Raw genomic sequence first — 17,020 nt, 5'->3', positions numbered from 1 at the left:
GATAATAAATAAGTAAGTTATCAATGGGGTTTTTTATATTTGAGGCACGGTTATTACTTTGTTATATTGCATAAAAAGCACTTTTGAGTTTTCAGATTCGGGATCTTTGCACTGCAGTGAAAATCGAGGCTACAGAAAGTAAAATGTGACAGGAGCCCTCTGGCTTATGAGAGCTTTGGTTAACTGATCAATTCAATTAAGACGTATTCCCTTATTCCCTCAATTTCTCAATCGAGTATGTTTATTCTGTCAATGCCTACAAATATTGCTCATTTACTTCAGCACAAGTAAAGCGTTACGCACAACTCTCATCGGAATCTCGATGTTCTCTCAGAAACATACAGATTCCGTGTTTGCAGTGTGCTTGCAGTGCATTATTATAATTCTTAAGTGTATCTGCATGTCGCATTCCTGTAAATAATAATCCCCTCACTGGCTGCATACATTCAAGGACCATGCTCATCTCTCCCAAACTCAAGCCGTCTGCAGCCGTGCTGCGGCCGTGCTGCGGCTGCACCACGACACCTCTCACACCGGAGATGTCTTCCTAATGGATGCGCTCTTCACTCTCACGTCAGTGTGAGGGCACAGGGGCCGCGTTGGTCCAGGGACAGCACCATTCCAGCTCCTGCAAAGTAATATTAGAGCGCACTCTCCGTCAACCCCTGTGTGATATAACACAAGGCTATTTTCAGCCAGCTGCAGGAAGACAAAGAGAGGGAGAGAAAAGAGTTGCTGGCATGCTTTATTTTAAAAATGCTTGCGCCTCATAATCTGTCTGTGGAGAAAGGCAGAGCGATGCTGTGCAGGAAGCCCAGGAGACTTTAGAGCTCTCAAAGTGATTCATTTGTGACAAACTGGAGAATTGCTTAAAAAGAGGTCAATATGTAATTACCTTTAAACGACTTAAACCATCCAACATGTAACGATTGGCTTTCTTTGGCTTCTCTCAATGATGCCGTAACACGTGGCACGCGGCTTGCTTGCTGGATTGAATTGTTTCGATTTACTCCTTTAACATTTAGACAAATCCTCGGAGATGACGTCTCCCGATGATTCTGACATTTCTTTCAATTACCGTGAGTCCTCGGGCAATGCGGTAATTATTATTACACCATACTTGCCAACACTGATGCTGTACAAAGTACAGATGAAGAACATTTACTGATCAATGACTCTAAAATTATAGAACATTTTCACATGAGCTGATGCATTTAATTGATAAATGATCAACACAAATGATAAACATCTGTGTCATAATATCAATTTACATAGATGGTAAACAACAGTAAATCACTCATCCCTTTTGATTCTAATTACTCTCAGGCTTGAGGGGGGAGGGGGAGCAGCCGGGGGATTACAGTTTGCCTTCGGTGGATCACATCCACTAGTGCGGCTACGCATATCCAATCGGCCGCTAAGCCCACGAGTGCGCAGTGAGTCGATTCCCTTGAGCAGAACCCTGGACGTGCACGAGGGAGTGTCACGCAGGTCACGCAGGTCACGCAGGTCACGCAGTAAGCCAGCTCAGGCGGCAAACTGTCAAAGGCCGGGAGCTCCGTCGCAGACGGGCGAGGTCCCACGCGAGCTTCGCACCTCCGGTTTCATGTTGTCAGAAGACATGATTAAAAATAAATAAAGCGAGGGAAAGAAAACGAAACACAGACAGTTGAAGGAGAAGTGCTGACGCGAGGCACCGTAATACGCTGGAGAAAACTAGTGGAATCACAAATGGACGTAGACTCTCTTTAATAATTTATTAAATACAGCATATTACACTCATTGTGATAATGTGCATACACTGAGAACTGTACTAGAGACATTGTTATTGTCAATTTAAAATCTTATTGCTGCACAGGTGATGACGGGATGTTTTCTTTTTCTTCTTACTCATCTAGTGTGCGAAATAAAATGCAGCATCCGACGGAAAAAGACGAACCGGCGCGTCCTTGGTGCTACAGAAGTGATGCTACGGTTCGGGACGCGACGAGACGTATGAGACACGTGCTACTCGACGGACGCCGACGACTCCACAGGAAGTCAGAGCGTCGCTGAGAGTCCGACACGCCCGTCAAATGCCATCGTTTCGGCGATGCCAACTCATACTCGGTAGCCAGACCCTCGGTCATTGTTGGCGAAACAACCCCCCGCCCCACCCACCCCCCCAAAAAACCTCGTTGGAATTGTTCCACTGTGTTCAGGCCTCGATGGGGGGAGGGGGGTGGGGAGGGATATACTTTCAATGCATCGCACGAAATGAAGTGCCTTGCTTTAAGGGATTCCAGGCATGGTAAAATCAACTGAAATAGTGCAATTTCACATTCCTTGTCATTAATTAATTATCCTCCGTGTCATACATTTGAGAGCGTAAAAGCAGAGTGTGAGAAAATGAAAAAAGTGCATGCAGGAGGTTGAAGGAAGGAGAAGGAGCAACGTTTTGTGAAACGCTCACTCGCTTTCCTGCAGAGGTTCTGGGACTATGGATTCCGCTCTTATGTCTGTACAGAATGTTAAATGTAAGGCAGATGGTTAGCTAAGCTAAGCTAAATAGCTGACCCCCCCCTCCCCACCCCCTCCACTCTTTATTCTACGCTAAAACAACTTGTAGTTTGGACTCTCTTCTCACGAGCAGATTAGCGTTCTTAATAGTGAAAAGGTGTAAATAGTATATATCTTTAAACCACTAAAATAATAACTCGAGGAGTACGATTGAGAAAATAGATCTTCGCAGGATGCACGAGCGAATAAATAAAATCCCTGAGGGCTAAAATTCTACTGATGGATGTGCAGAAGGCTCATTGACGAAGATGATTGGATGTTCATGTGCAGTCCTTGTGTTAGCTCCTGGAGAAAATGATTGCACGCGGTGATCATAGAATTTGTCAGCTAGCTAATGCAACGCAGGGGCATTAGTATCCATCTCTTCGTCCCACTGACAGCGTGATTACATACAGCGACTTGTTACCTGCCTACATTTGTATGCAACTCACATGCCGCCCTTGATGGTGATGGGCCCTTCAAATGACAGGGGACGCTTTTTGTTTTGCTCGTGGCAGGAGGAAGAATGGGACGGAAGGATGGAGAGCAAAGATAGAAAGAAAAGTCAATGGGAGGAAGGAAGCGAGTCAAACACAGCCCAGGTGGAGAAGGAAGGAGTAAAGGGAGGACGGAATGCCGAATGAAAGACGGAAGGAAGGGCAAGTTTGGAAAATCGGTGAAGGAAGGAAGACAAACAGGGTGGAATTGTGTTAGAAATAAAGAAAGATTAAAAAGAAAGAATAAAAGATTAAAGGAACGGAGGAAGAAAGGCATTCGAGGGAGTAAAAGGAGCTCTCTCTCAGCAGGAGAGGTCTTGGAGTCCGCTGCCTTGTTCGAAGACCGCCTTGGTAAACTGCCTGTAGACTCGGTCCATGTACGTGCTCTGCCGAGGCCACAGGCCCTCCAGGAAACCGATGTGGCCGCCGTGACAGGTAATGAGCATGGCCAGGTTGGGATTCTGCTTCACCGCCTCCACTGGAATGGCTGCAGGAGGAAACACGCGACTCAGGTACCTGCTCTCATCTTCGCGGATGGGATCGTGGTCGCTCTTCATGTCATGGTGTCTGCGGCGTCCATGTGAAGGTCGCTGGGACTCACCGTGAGACGGGGAGAAGACGTCATCGGCGGCGTTCAGACACAGCATTGGCACCTGCACAGATTTCAGCTTGTGGACGGGACTGGCATCGTGGTAGTAGTCGTCATTGGTAGGGTAGCCGAACATTATGGAGGTGAACCTCTCGTCAAACTCTCGAATGGTCTTTGCCTGTGTTTGGGGATCAAGTGAAGTCGTTTGATTTGGGCTACTTCCTTCAGTTAGATAAGCAATGTGTGGCCAAAGATCCTTGAAAATCACCCCGACCTTCATGATGTGATCGATGTCGTAACACTTCTCAAGCACCGGTCTGTGTCTGCAGGGAGAGATTCAAAAATAAAAAGGGTCGCCGCTGATTTGCAGCTGACAACGTCCCCTAAATAATGCTGACAAGGTTGTCACAGCGTAACGTAACAACAATCAGCAGCCGCTCGCCAAGTTGTGCTACAAAACAATTGCATTGCACGCCAAGGCCAAAAGGACGGCTCATGGAAACAAAATAAAAATATACATTTTATTCTCACCAATAGTGCTATTTATGAAACCACAGACCTTGTTGGGAAAGTGGAAAGTGGATTGAACCTTCCCTTTAATTCCACGCAAGTCGCTAAATGTTACCAGGCTTTTTAAATATACCATCTTCACCAGCTGCACACATTTATTATACACAGTTATTCAAGCTCCTGCAGCAAATGCCCTTATTACCAACGGCGAGTTAGCAGCCGCGTTGACCCCCCCCCCCCCCTCCCAGGCTGACCTGTGCACGGAGGCTTGTAGGCAGCTGGTGAGGTAGGAGTTGAAGAGGAAGCGGTCCAGGGGTTTCTCCAGTGAAGCGGTGCACTCGAACACGTCCCAGCCCGCTGAGAAGACTATTACCCCTTTCAGACACGTCTTACGGCCCTTGCGTCCCAGGTAGTTGGCCAGCATCATCCTGAATATGGAGCGAGGGCGACACGGAGGGACGCATTGTTTAAGAAAAATACCAAAAAAAGCACAGGGATTGGAACGTGTCCCATTTCTGACCAATCCTTCACTTCATGCGATTAGTGCTGGGCAGTGACAACGCCTTTTTTTTGGTTTGCCCTACTGAATGACCATTATAATACACTGACTATTGCCCGGGTGAGGCTGGATTTCTATTTCAAATCCAGACAACAGGAACTTTCACTTGAAGAATGAGAGTTCAGAGATCTACAAGCGTTTTGCCTCTTTTGCCCGAACCAATCAAAGACTCAAGCAGTGTTCTTGCTTGAGTCTCTTGTGTTCTTCAGTCAGCTGGTAGCGAGTGGCTTCATTACCCGCCCATGGACACCCCAGCTGCCATGATTGGAGCCGCTTCATTGGTCCTCTGGATGTGCTCAATAACGGTCTCCAGATCCTCTGTGTTGGCGGCGCAGTACGTCCTCGGGGTCTGGGTGGAACCAGAAGACAACAGAGTCAATGTCTGGCTGATGTGCAGGTGCAGATGTGGGGGTTTGTCAGTAATGACCACGTAAAAGGAAATGATGAGGACCCACTATGCATTTGGACCTTATTGGGCCACAGGCAAAGTAAATCCCTGTCTATATACTCTCGTTGGAACCAAACTAAACTCACAAATTGAGTCATAAGCCATCTTTCACACTAAACTCTAAACCAAAGCCCTGGCCTACCCCCCCACCCCCCCGGTACAGTGCCGAGGTCATACGGTTCAAACTTTTAGTTTTGACACAAGCCACTGTGCCTTCGTGACCCTTTTGTCCGGTCACAGATAAGCCACTGGTTCATATTTCCACACACCGAGGGGCACATTAGCTCGATTGTGAGGGCATCCCCTCATTCGTGCCATGAATGAGGTGCCTGTACGGCAGGGATGGTGTGATTGGATCAGGGTGAAACAGTCGCCCACGAAGTGCCTCTGTCACAAGACACAGGCCCGCTTTGTTACATCTCTCGGGCCCATTTCGTCGGCTAAACGTACCCGGCTGCAAGAGGACAGATAAACTCAGGTGTCATAACTCTGCTGGGAAGCTGCCCCGCCAACTAACGGAGGGAAAACCAACTGTCCTCAACGGTCCAGCGGTTCTACGGGCGTCTTGGAGGCGAGTCAAGAGATGTAATGATTCCTACCAGCAGTGTTTCACCGGACACCCCTCTGTTGTTGAACACCACGCATCTGAAATACACAAAACATGTATTCCAGCACATATTCATAGTCGACTTGATTATTCCTTTAATCACTTCATCAACGTATTGGTTGTGACTGGAAGATGTTTAGATATAGGTGAAATGTCAATGCCATTATAGTAAAAAAACAAAACCAGTTGATGGATGATGGTATTGGCAGGTTAATGATAACGACCAAGTGTATGCACTCGTTTTTTTGTCACTCCAAGTCCTTGACTTTTTAAAGGAGCAAATTCCCTTAAACAAACGTTCCTCGCTTGGGAACATGATGGGATGCGCAGGAGGACACAGCTGTGGGGAGGGCAGTGTGCACAGTGTGCACCGTCCACAAAAGGCACCAGCATCCCGGCATTCGGTCGGTGTTACTCAGCAGCAGGGCGGGGCTGGATGGAGCGTTGGGCAAGAGGACTGGGAGGTGTGTGTGTGTGTGTGTTGGGGTATGTGCTCAAACACACACTGCAGCATAAACTCGGAAGCTGGCCTGGGCTAAGCTGCACAGCTTGTACCAGGATAAGCTGTAATTCATTAAGCTACACAGACAGGGTAGAGGGAGGTGGAGAGGGAGGGTGGAGAGGGGGGGGGCATGCTGAGTTTGCCATGCTCTCCTGAGTCTGGGTGAAAGGACGAGTGCAGGGAAAGAGGCTGTTGGGAGGCGGGGGGGTGGCACTGCCTCCCTCTGCAACTGCTCGAGCTTCTGCCACGTTTGGCAATTTCACAAAAATCCACCCGTGACGCAGGACTTAGCTGCCCACTTAGTTTGTGCACTTCACCTGAAATAACCCCGGGCCCCTTGACGCATGCATTACATAAAAGTTACCATAGTCATCGCAAAGCCATTTCCTTTGAATCCTTATCGATTTCACTGCCGAGGTGTTTTGATCTGACCTGCCAGAATATCCACACTAAATTGGAGCAGAAGGCCCGGAGAATGTTGCTCATTTTGTGCGATTTAGTGTCCTCGATGCGTGTGCAGGGCGCCCCGCCGAGCCCACCCACCTGTAGCCCAGATCCCGGCTCTGCTGGACCATGTGCAGGATGTAGGACTCTCGGCTGGTGCCCGTCAGACCGGGCAGCAGGAGGACCGTGGGCCTCGCGGCAGGGTCCGGGTGAGAGGCGCTGTCGTCGTTGTCGAACCAATCCAGGGAGATCTGTCCTCCATCCGCTCCTTTAATAAGCTCACTGCGGAGACGGGCGAGAGTATCCGAATATCATCTCTGCGTGTCCACTCAAACACACATGCAAACACTCCAGAGAACCCTGGGAGGCAATTAATGATTCCTCTTCAGCTCCGGGGGGGGAAAGTGACTACTTCCGTGCATCAAACTCCTCCGAAGGGGATGTGGAGATGTGAGTGGAGCGCTCCCTTACATCTACCAGCGCGTTGAGATAAGGAGGTCAACCGATATCTGGGTTACACAAGCCCAGCCGGGCCGATGGGGTCATTCAATCTCCGGTGGTGGTGCATTTAGAAACCTGCACTTCACGCGCGCGCACACACGCACACACACAGTCACACAAAGCAGGCAGTGGGCCAACTTGTAGGAGCATTCGCGTGATATTACAGAACCGCCATGAAATATGCATCTCGGGCCGGATTTTAAAGTCAGCGCGGGCCGAGGCGGAAGACGAGAGGACGGAGCGGCCGCTAACTCGGAAGATGAGATGAGTGGACGTTCATCCACGGCGGCCGAGGACAAATAGGACAGTTTTCACACGGGCGTCCTCGGGTCAACCTCCGGGAACTTCACTACCATTTGGAGGAGGGGTGGGGGGGACGCCCTGTTGTCCCCGCAGGAAATGTGATAATAACTCGAGTGAATGTTACACCGCGTGATAACATGCAGCTGGACTGAGATGCATCATGGGAATTTTGTGTATCCTTTACTGAGGAGAGTGTAAGAATCCGAGGCAGCGTGAATGTAATTGGGGCGGACGAACGATGACACTGACGATTCGGCCGAGGGTTTCAGAGCTCGATAATCATGGTTGATTAAAAGCCTGTATTTGAATGTTTCCTGCAGGAAAGGCAAACTATTTTTATTTTCTATTTTTACTACATCGGGTAACTCGCTGACGAAGATCAAATTGGCGATGACATACGTACAATTTATACCGTACAATGTGCACACACACTCAACAGGCATGTGTGAATACATTCAAGAAAGCTACATGTGAGCATGTTGTATGACTAATCATGTAATAAACAGTAATAATGGAAAATAAGTATCTTAATTCATTATAATCTCCATTCTGTGCACAGGGGGGGGCAAAGAATGGGGTGGCAATTAATCTCCAACGCAGGGAACAGTATCAAGGAGCGAGCGGGGCGGCCCAAGCCGGCGTCGTGGCACAAAAGAATTCTTTCTCCCTTCTGAGCCCTCGGCTAAGAACAAGACTGGGATCTGTTCCCAGTTGTCGAACTGGTAAGAAAGATTCAAGAAACGCACATCAGCATCTCTCACTGTGGGTGACAGTGTTCCGCATTCCCTGTGGATCACAAGAACCAGATGGCTGACTTTCAGCTGCAGCTTTCCAGCACGCTGCTCTTATCTCATGCACATTGTGACCAGGGGAAGGGTTCATGGGGAGGGACTGACTTTCTGTAGACGACCCCGGGTTTGGCGGTGACGAAGGGTCTCAGCAGAGTCTGGATGCGGCTCTCCCAGCACCAAAAGGTGGGGTAGTAGGTCTCTGACACCACCGGACATTGCTCCCTCAGGAAGTGGTAGAACTTCTTACCCCCGGAGATGAGCTGCGGCTTCTGCAAAAGGGATCAAAGTGTTGTTGTTGTTGTTGTTGTTGTTTTTTTTCACCACAGGGATTCATTTGAGGGAGTTATTTAACATGAAAGCACATCAACTGTTGTAATATTGTCATATATTTGGGAGAAGAAAAAACATAATAATATTGAACTCTTTTGAACGTTTTTTCCTTCTTTTCTCATTTCCATTCCTATTCTAAACCCAATAAATGCATTCCGTTAATATTCCGTATTAGTGAATGTGAGTTACAGCCTTCTATCCGAATGAATGACGGCACTGACCGTTACGTCACCTCAAGCGTGCTCATTGTCGCGTGCATGCTTTTTTTGTTTGTTACATAAGTGTTGCACCGGGCACCGTTAAATATATATTTTTTTTAACTTGTCTTATCTTTCCGAAAACATGTGCCTGCGTGAAGCCTTATCGGTGCACCGGCCGAGTGACATCATCGCTGATGATGACGAGGATGCAGATGACGACGATGCAGGCGATGATGATGCTCTAACGCGAACAGCTCAATGCACATACGAGGCGATGCGGCTGCGATCAGCCGGTTTCCGGGGTCACTAAGCGTGAATACACGTGACTTACCTTCGCTACCGAGAGCAGATAGTAGCAGGTGTACGCGGCGCTGAAGCCCAGCACCAGAGACAGCCCGACCCCCGATCCGAACAGCCCGACTTTCACTTGGTTCTCCAGATAATGTGACAGATCCCTCGTCCAAATGTTGAAATTAAAGTCCAGCGAGATCATCGCAAGGTCCCGGGGTTTTCCTCCCCGTTATTCCCCCTGTGCTGAGAGGACAGCCGGCCGGTCTCGCTTGTGAAAAGTCAGCGGCGTGCGCCTGCGAGCCCGCCGTGAAGAAGACAGTCAAGGGGACCAGAGGTGGTTCGGGTTTATATAAACATGTGCGTCGGCGAGCGGCGGCGCTCTGTGGCACGGCGGGGTGCGCAGCCGCCGCCTCGCGAGTCGGGCGGTTTGTCGCCCCCTGCCGGCGGGGGAGGGGAAGCGCACCATGCGGCGCTTGCAGCTCCTGCAGCTTCTCTTCAGTGCCTCCCGGTGGGCAGTAAGTGTGCCCCCCCCCCCCAACCCAAAAAACAATAACAATGAAATGCATACGTGCAAAGAAGGCCTGGACATTATTGAATAAGCTTTTTGAAAGAAAAAAATGATCAGGGATTTGGCGCAGTGGCAGTCGCCAGTGGAACTAGATTAACAACCAAAGGCAAAGCGTGGAAACGGCCCCTCCCAGGGGCTGCAGACTCTCAGGGGGCCTAACTCCTGAAGGTTCCCTATATGGCAATTAGTTAGTGGTAATTGAATTAACTGAGTACACATACTGTATGCAACATTATAACTGAATGATAGGATCGTTTAAAGCAACACCTATTGTTATCTCTTAATATTGGGGCCGTTATCCTGAGAGTTAAGGTTTATGTTTAAGTCATTGCAAAAATGTTGTTCACGTTGGGCTCTGGATTACTTACGCAAAACACAGTGGGGTGATAGTCCACCATAAACGTTATTCACGGTATCTGTGAGTCTGAGATGTCTTGCAAAAATCATTGAGTAGAATTAGCAATAGAGATGTTCCCATTTTAAGTTAATACTGGTTAAAGATGAACAACAGGCCAAAAATCATTTTAAAAAATCGAATTTTTCAAATCAAATCCTTTTAACATGCTCTGAGAATTTATTTTTGTCTTAATTGTTAATTCTTATGCACATGGACTTTTTATATGCCTCTGGAAACATGACACACTTTAACTTGTTTTTGATATCATGATTGAATAATAAATAACTATATTCAGGAAAAAACATTACATTGCATAAAAACTCCAATCCATTCACTCATACGATCTTGTGGTCTTTTACACACTTATGCAGCTATTTTGCCTGTTGTTCGGATCTCTTTTATTCACGAGTATTTTAATTAATGTCTGGTGCCATCAACCCAGAGCGCTGTAATGTTATCACCATAAATCCAAAATGTAGCAAACAATGTATGAGCGGATGCCTTCATACGCATTCCAATGTTCAGTTTTTAGTATGTACTTGTCAATGAGGGTTTGTATACTACATGTTTCCATATCTAGGTTAAATGTATGCATATTTCCTATGTGCGAAAGAATAATCAAAAGATATATATATATATTTTGTTCCATTAATCAACTAAAACATTTATAATTGTGTATGTCTAGTAGTTCACTTATTTGTGCACGCTAGATTAGGACTGGTTACTTTAAATGTGAGAATTTTACCTCACAATTATCAGTCTCCGTCTTCATCATTGACGTGTAAAATACTGAGATTATGTTTTGCATTCACGAACAGCTGGAAAGGGCCTTTGCGCGTCGCGGATGCGCATGCGCGCCGGACTCGTTCTTGTTTTCCCGAGCCGAGCCGCGTCTTCGGGCTTTGTCGTTAACCTCCGTAGCTAGTTGTTGCTCGTCTGGGGTCTGAACGATGATTGACAATAATGGCGACGCGTTTATTCTGAGTTGACTCCAGGGAACCCTCTCTGGTCGACAAAGGGAGCGTCTTGGATGGATTTTTTCTGCTCGACGGAAGAAAAAAAACCCACCGACAGGACTACATTCGCATTGAACGGAAAGGACTTGCTAGCCGGGAGAGGGTTATCCTGCTAGCATTGCGATAGCTAGCAACTCTGCTCGCTAGCTTGCTAAGTTGAAGAGGTGGCATTCTTGTGTGTGGAGTGGAGGAGAGAGACAGACAGCTTGCTGGGTACTCGTATCTGGCTCATCCAGCAATGTGGCTACTTAACATGCTTTTGGGCTAGCTTTTACTTATCCTTCTCTAAGGCAACGCCGATGAGGCGCTGGCTCGCACCTCACGTTAGCTTGTGGGGATAGTTTTTTTAGGAGGGTTTAACAGCCTCCTTAGGTAGCTTATTTAGCTAGCGGGCTAGCTTTTTTGGGGGGGGGGGGGGGTTGTTCCAGTGTCTTTCCTGTTGGGACTCGCTCGCGCTGGCATTTGGAAACAGTCGAACAAGCGCACCGATTGCCTTTCACATCTTGTTAACAATCGCCACTGCACGTCCCCTTTTTTTAAATATATATATATATACGCAAGATGACCACCGGCAGGAATAACCGAGCGATGATGGAAGGAGTCGGAGCCAGAGTGGTCCGCGGACCCGACTGGAAGTGGGGGAAGCAGGACGGTGGAGAGGGTCACGTTGGCACCGTGAGGAGTTTTGAAAGTCCCGAGGAGGTGGTGGTTGTCTGGGATAACGGGACGGCCGCTAACTACCGCTGCTCCGGAGCTTACGACGTGAGGATATTGGACAGTGCTCCAACAGGTAAATGACTCTAACTTCTGTCGGTTCGCCGGTTCCCGGAGCGACAAGTGTCGGTCGATGCGTCGTACTTTGGTTTGTGCCGGTAGAAACAACAATAATAAAAGTTGTTGTTATTTATTTATTTATTACATTATTGCAGTAAAGCAAGCGGTCGCTTCCATTCAAAAATCGCTGAGTTGTTGAAGACACTTTCATTGTGTACAATTCCCGGAAACACACAGGATGTATTATATATATATATATATATATATATATATATATATATATATATATATATATATATATTAATTATATCCTGTGTGAACAGGTGTTTCTATGTACCAGGCAGCACCAGTCAAGATATGCAAATACGCTGTGAGAGATAGATCAAAGTCAAGAACATGTGATAAAAAATTACAAGAAAACATTGTCAACATTTCAACATAAACGTATATAGCATGTAAACGTAAAAAGTGTCCATGCTTACTTTTTCAGTCCTGGTTCTTTAAGAATTTTCATTGAAGTGAAAACCAGTATAATTTTACATTGTTTCATTGTTTTGTTGTACTTAAAATTGTTTTAGAGGCAACCACTTGGTGATACTGTAAATAAATACATATTGCAATAATTAATTTGGTCTCTTTTGGCTTCACAGATCTTTTATTTAAAGTAAAATCTTCATATTGCCACCATTTCTCCACATCTCCTGTGTCAACACACAGTGACAATTTCCAGCTGGCGTCCCGTTGACTGGTTCCATTCATTTCCATATAGCATCATCTGATGATGCAGATTTGTGATAAGGAGCAAGATATTTGGGTGATTCTTAACATGATCCTGTAGTATCAACTACATCTTGAAAATATGTGATTTATGCCCGTAGCACCAAAATGAGTAGGGCTTTTTTAGTACAAATATATCCCCGTATGTACATATATATATATATATATATATATATATATATATATATATATATATATATATATATACACAATACTTTTCTTGCATACTTAATGTAAATATTTTTAATAGTAAAATTTCCTTCCAGTAGTATTTCTAATCAAATGCTTTGTGCGACAAAAAACATCAGCCATTCTTTTTAATGTTGACTAATAGTGCTTCCCCTCCTCAGGCATCAAGCATGACGGAACCATGTGTGACACCTGCCGTCAACAGCCCATCATTGGTATACGCTGGAAATGTGCTGAGTGCACCAATTACGACCTTTGCACAACCTGTTACCATGGAGACAAGCATCACCTGAGACATCGCTTCTACAGGATCACCACCCCAGGCAGTGAGCGGTAAGCTAACATGTTTAGCCTCACTTTAGACCATTGATATGATAGACACAAGTTTGCCAGGTAATCCATGCATTTAGTTGTGTCTGGTGGCCTTTAGTCCGTCCTTGTGTTCCTGTGTGTGTGTGTGTGTGTCTGTGTTACTGTGACATTTGAGAGGTATTTTGTGCACGCTGTCTCTCAGGCAGACGGCATCTATCTTTATGCTCCCAACCCTCAGTTGCCAGGCAACAACTCAGCCTTGTTTTAAGATCCAGTTTTACCTTAGTAATAACATTAAATACAGCAGTTATAACAAGTTTTTCACTACATCACTATGCAGGAAAGTTTCACGTTTGACATTATAAGACTTACAAGTGTGTATTAACTGTCTCCGATGTCACCGATCATTTAATAATATAAAGTGTAACACCGTACTTGTCTAAACCAGTGTTTTAATTTGATTTAATCTCAGCTGGGGGCTACAATGATCTCTTGTGCTTAAAATTGTATTCATTTATAACTATTTGCCTCAGTCAATTTCTGTCACTCAAACAGCATTGAATCAGCGTGGAGCCTTATTGCTTTCTCTATGTGTAAAACTACAATTCAATGAACTCCGTTATTAAAATGCATTTTGGTGTGTTACGCTCTGAAGACAGTGCTAGGTTTACTGTCAAGCTTCCTCTGGAACGTAAGACATTACTGTTGTTGTTGATCATGCTTTCAGCCGCATGTGGGTGATATGTATCTATCCTCAGGCCATATTGTCAAAAAACAAAGACAGTTCTGGTGGACACAATGTCTTAGGCAGGGTGTGTGGACAGCAGATTCATACTTGCCAATTAATACATGTGGAGACAAGATTGAGTCAGATTGTTGAGGGCGGCTTTCCCTTTTCTTTAGAGACGCGCTTCCCATAGCAGGAAAACAAGCAATACAATCAATTACTGATGTGGCTCAAAGATCTTGAATGTATTATTTTTGAAGTGATTCTGAGTAAGCACGCTCATCAAATTCCACAACTTGCATTTGATTGTGCTTTTGCAAAGCGCGTCGTTACTGTGAGGATGCTTCATCTGTTTCAACCCCATGCCATCATTTAATGAAATGAACACATGGCCCCACAGCTGGCCGCCTTTTCAAACGAGTACGACTACATCTCCCCCGAGACAGACGTTGCATAATGCACAATGGGTGCTGGAGGTCTCCCCAGCTCGAACCGCTGCCCACTGGGGTGTTTTGTTACACCGCATTAGAGGGAGGGGCCAGAGGCCCACGATCGCATCGGTTGGACCCTCACAGTGCAGCTGTTGTGTCTACCGGCAGGACTCACACTTGTTTGATGCTTAGAGCTCAGCTATTCATCGCTATTCCCACCTCATTAGTTGGACTTGCAGCATTACAGTGAATGAATGTTTTGTGAATGAATGTTTGTGTGAATGAATGTTTTCATTTGCATGTGCAGTGCCGCTCTTGGTTGGTTTGGTTGTGAATGGAAGGAATTGTCAGTGAGGAGTGAACGCCATGTCATTGCAATGTTTACTGTCGTTCGTAATGTTACAAGTTACAACAGGACGCCTGCGGCTCACACCAGCAGGTTCGCCCGAATTTAACTGCATGAAAATACCACACCTAAAGGCAATAGAAAAGTTAAAAAGCTCGCCCATATGCCCCGCACATCAGTGCTGATGTTTACAACTCCAACAAATGGTTTTGGTTTGATTTGTTTTGCTGTCATAAAATATCAGCTGATGATTGCTAGGGACCGTGTGGTTGCTGCAGCAGATAAGATGTTGTTATGGACCCTCGCAGCGGGGTTTTGATCTGCGGCCCGTTTGCCGAAATAAATTCACACCATTGTCCCGCAGCGGTAGGCAGTTAAGAACACCAGGTATCAGGAGTGAGGCGGCGTCTCTGGGGTTGTCTCTGTCTCTCGTATAAACGGAGGCCCTGTTAACATCTCCTCTTGAATTCTCTGACAGTATCCAATAAGGGTTCGAAGCTTAACCAAAATAAAAATAAATTGTTTGTTCTTTTAATCTGAATAGAGTTCTTTTGGAGTCACGTCGCAAGTCAAAGAAAATCACAGCCAGAGGGATCTTCACTGGTGGCCGGGTTGTGAGAGGAGTGGACTGGCAGTGGGAAGACCAAGATGGAGGCAACGGAAGGAGAGGAAAGGTAATAATAATAAACTGTTAATATTGCACCTTTTAAAAAAAAGAAAAGAGCCTACAAAGTGTTTTTACGGACAAGGAAAGCGAATAAAATGACAGAAAGCTCAGCAATGAAGCCCGACAAACCAATGAAATAAATTATTGAGAACAAACTAAAAATGCAATAACAATAGTAATCAATGCTTTATTAGTCCCTCATCCCACACAATTGTGATGCTGGGCAAATTTGTGCAATGATTCTAATCTCCAAAGAAGGAGGACAGGAGAGGTTCTCTAATATGCGGTTTTCTGTTTATATCAAGTCAAATAGGACCTGGACCAGTGCTCCAAACATCTGTCCAGCTTCACTATTTCTCATGTAGTGAAAAAACACGAGAAACTTTTTGTTTCCAAAGAGCTTCTCCTGCCTTCAGCCACTCAGAGTTGGCAGTGGACAAGGCATGAAGCTCATAAGTGAAGAGATCAAGACAATAATCCTTTTTCAGTGAGGGGAAAACTTTTCAGCTGGTCAGCTTTTTGTTTTAAATTCACAGCTGCTCATTTAAGTGGATAATAAATCCCTGGTGAGGCCGAGTGAGTGAGCCCGATGGAGGCCATCACAACCACACGTGTGTGTGTGTGTGTGCTGCTGATGGGGCGTGAGCACTCGAAAGGGAAAAAACAAACTTGCATCTCAGGATATGATTCGATCTATAATGTGCACGAGCCTCAACCAAAACAGGAAGTGGATGCGCTGACTTAACGTATGTTTGTGTGTGTGTGTGTGTGTGTAGCACGGAGGGGTAGCAGGCGAGCAAAGACACAGTCGGGTCCTCCGGTGCCTCGTAAAGCTTTGTTTCTACTCACACAAACCTCCGCAGATGCTGCACGAGCTCCGAGCAGCACAGAGGCGTTTCTATTCTGCACGCCGTTCGCGAGTGTAAACCATAGAAACGCACACTAGGTGTAAATAAAGCCCCAAACCACTCTCCACAATGTAGCAGAGGGGTTGTACTAATCAATAAGCTCATATCTCGTATTCACAGACTACTTCATGGTCGGCACACACCCCTGTAAAAGAACAAATATTAAATATTAAGTTCAATTTGAGCAGCTATAGTCGATACATTCAAACTGATTGGTTTTTAAAGTCCTGTTGACAACACATTGTGCGCAAGTCAACCTCTTATCAGAATACAATATACATTTGCATTAGAAATAACAGTCTCTGGAAAAACCTTCAGGCCTTCGTTTAATGCTGCCGGCTCTATTTATGAGGCTCCTGAGGCTATAAAGAAAGCTCCGGACTGCAGGTTAGTCCAGGCTCAAATGCATTATTAGAAAGTAATGAATACTATGTTGGATGATGTTGCATTTGTCCTGCTCAGCCTATTTTTATACTATAAATGTGCCGTAAAACACTTGTATTTTGCGTGTTCCTCCAGGCAACTTAACTTAAATTGGCTGTGTTATTTAATGGCATATCTCATGTTGTGTTTTATGATGCTGTAAGCAATATGCTCTTCATAGATCTTTGGTTAGTTTAGCATGAATATAACTCCCCTCAAGCTTAAAAAAAATAATTTCATTTTTTGGTTTCTGTACTCCAGGCACAGCTTTTTAATGAAATAATAAATTGAATCTTCTCTTGACACTTTCTCGATACAACGAAAGAGTCGTTTCTGTGAGAATTGTCTTGTGTTAAAATCCCGAACCCCTCTTCC

At 45.7% G+C, this 17,020-nt stretch overlaps 2 protein-coding genes across 7 annotated transcripts in view; one reads left to right on the top strand and one right to left on the bottom strand.

Annotated features, from left to right (window-relative positions):
* Window positions 1-728: 728 nt before the first annotated feature.
* On the bottom strand, window positions 729-9,523 carry abhd3 (abhydrolase domain containing 3, phospholipase). Its single transcript, XM_040171833.2, has 9 exons — window positions 9,151-9,523; window positions 8,395-8,558; window positions 6,794-6,976; window positions 5,741-5,786; window positions 4,930-5,042; window positions 4,389-4,562; window positions 3,899-3,947; window positions 3,637-3,802; window positions 729-3,522 (listed from the first exon to the last, which is right to left on the bottom strand). Exons 1-9 carry the CDS (start codon window positions 9,310-9,312, stop codon window positions 3,338-3,340), a joined length of 1,242 nt encoding a protein of 413 aa, XP_040027767.1. The 5' UTR covers window positions 9,313-9,523; the 3' UTR covers window positions 729-3,337.
* A 1,355-nt stretch (window positions 9,524-10,878) lies between these two features.
* Window positions 10,879-17,020, top strand: part of mib1 (MIB E3 ubiquitin protein ligase 1) — a 43,056-nt gene continuing 36,914 nt past the window's right edge. For all 6 annotated transcript variants that reach the window (XM_078099602.1, XM_078099601.1, XM_078099600.1 and 3 more), the window contains exons 1-3: window positions 10,879-11,881; window positions 12,993-13,164; window positions 15,192-15,321. In XM_078099602.1, the coding sequence (XP_077955728.1) occupies window positions 11,653-11,881; window positions 12,993-13,164; window positions 15,192-15,321 (531 nt within the window). In that variant the 5' untranslated portion in view covers window positions 10,879-11,652. The remainder of the gene's footprint in view (window positions 11,882-12,992; window positions 13,165-15,191; window positions 15,322-17,020) is intronic.

The sequence above is a fragment of the Gasterosteus aculeatus genome, chromosome 3 (assembly GCF_964276395.1).
Source record: "Gasterosteus aculeatus chromosome 3, fGasAcu3.hap1.1, whole genome shotgun sequence".
NCBI classification, from domain to species: domain Eukaryota; kingdom Metazoa; phylum Chordata; class Actinopteri; order Perciformes; family Gasterosteidae; genus Gasterosteus; species Gasterosteus aculeatus.
This window is presented reverse-complemented; position numbering and strand designations above follow the sequence as displayed.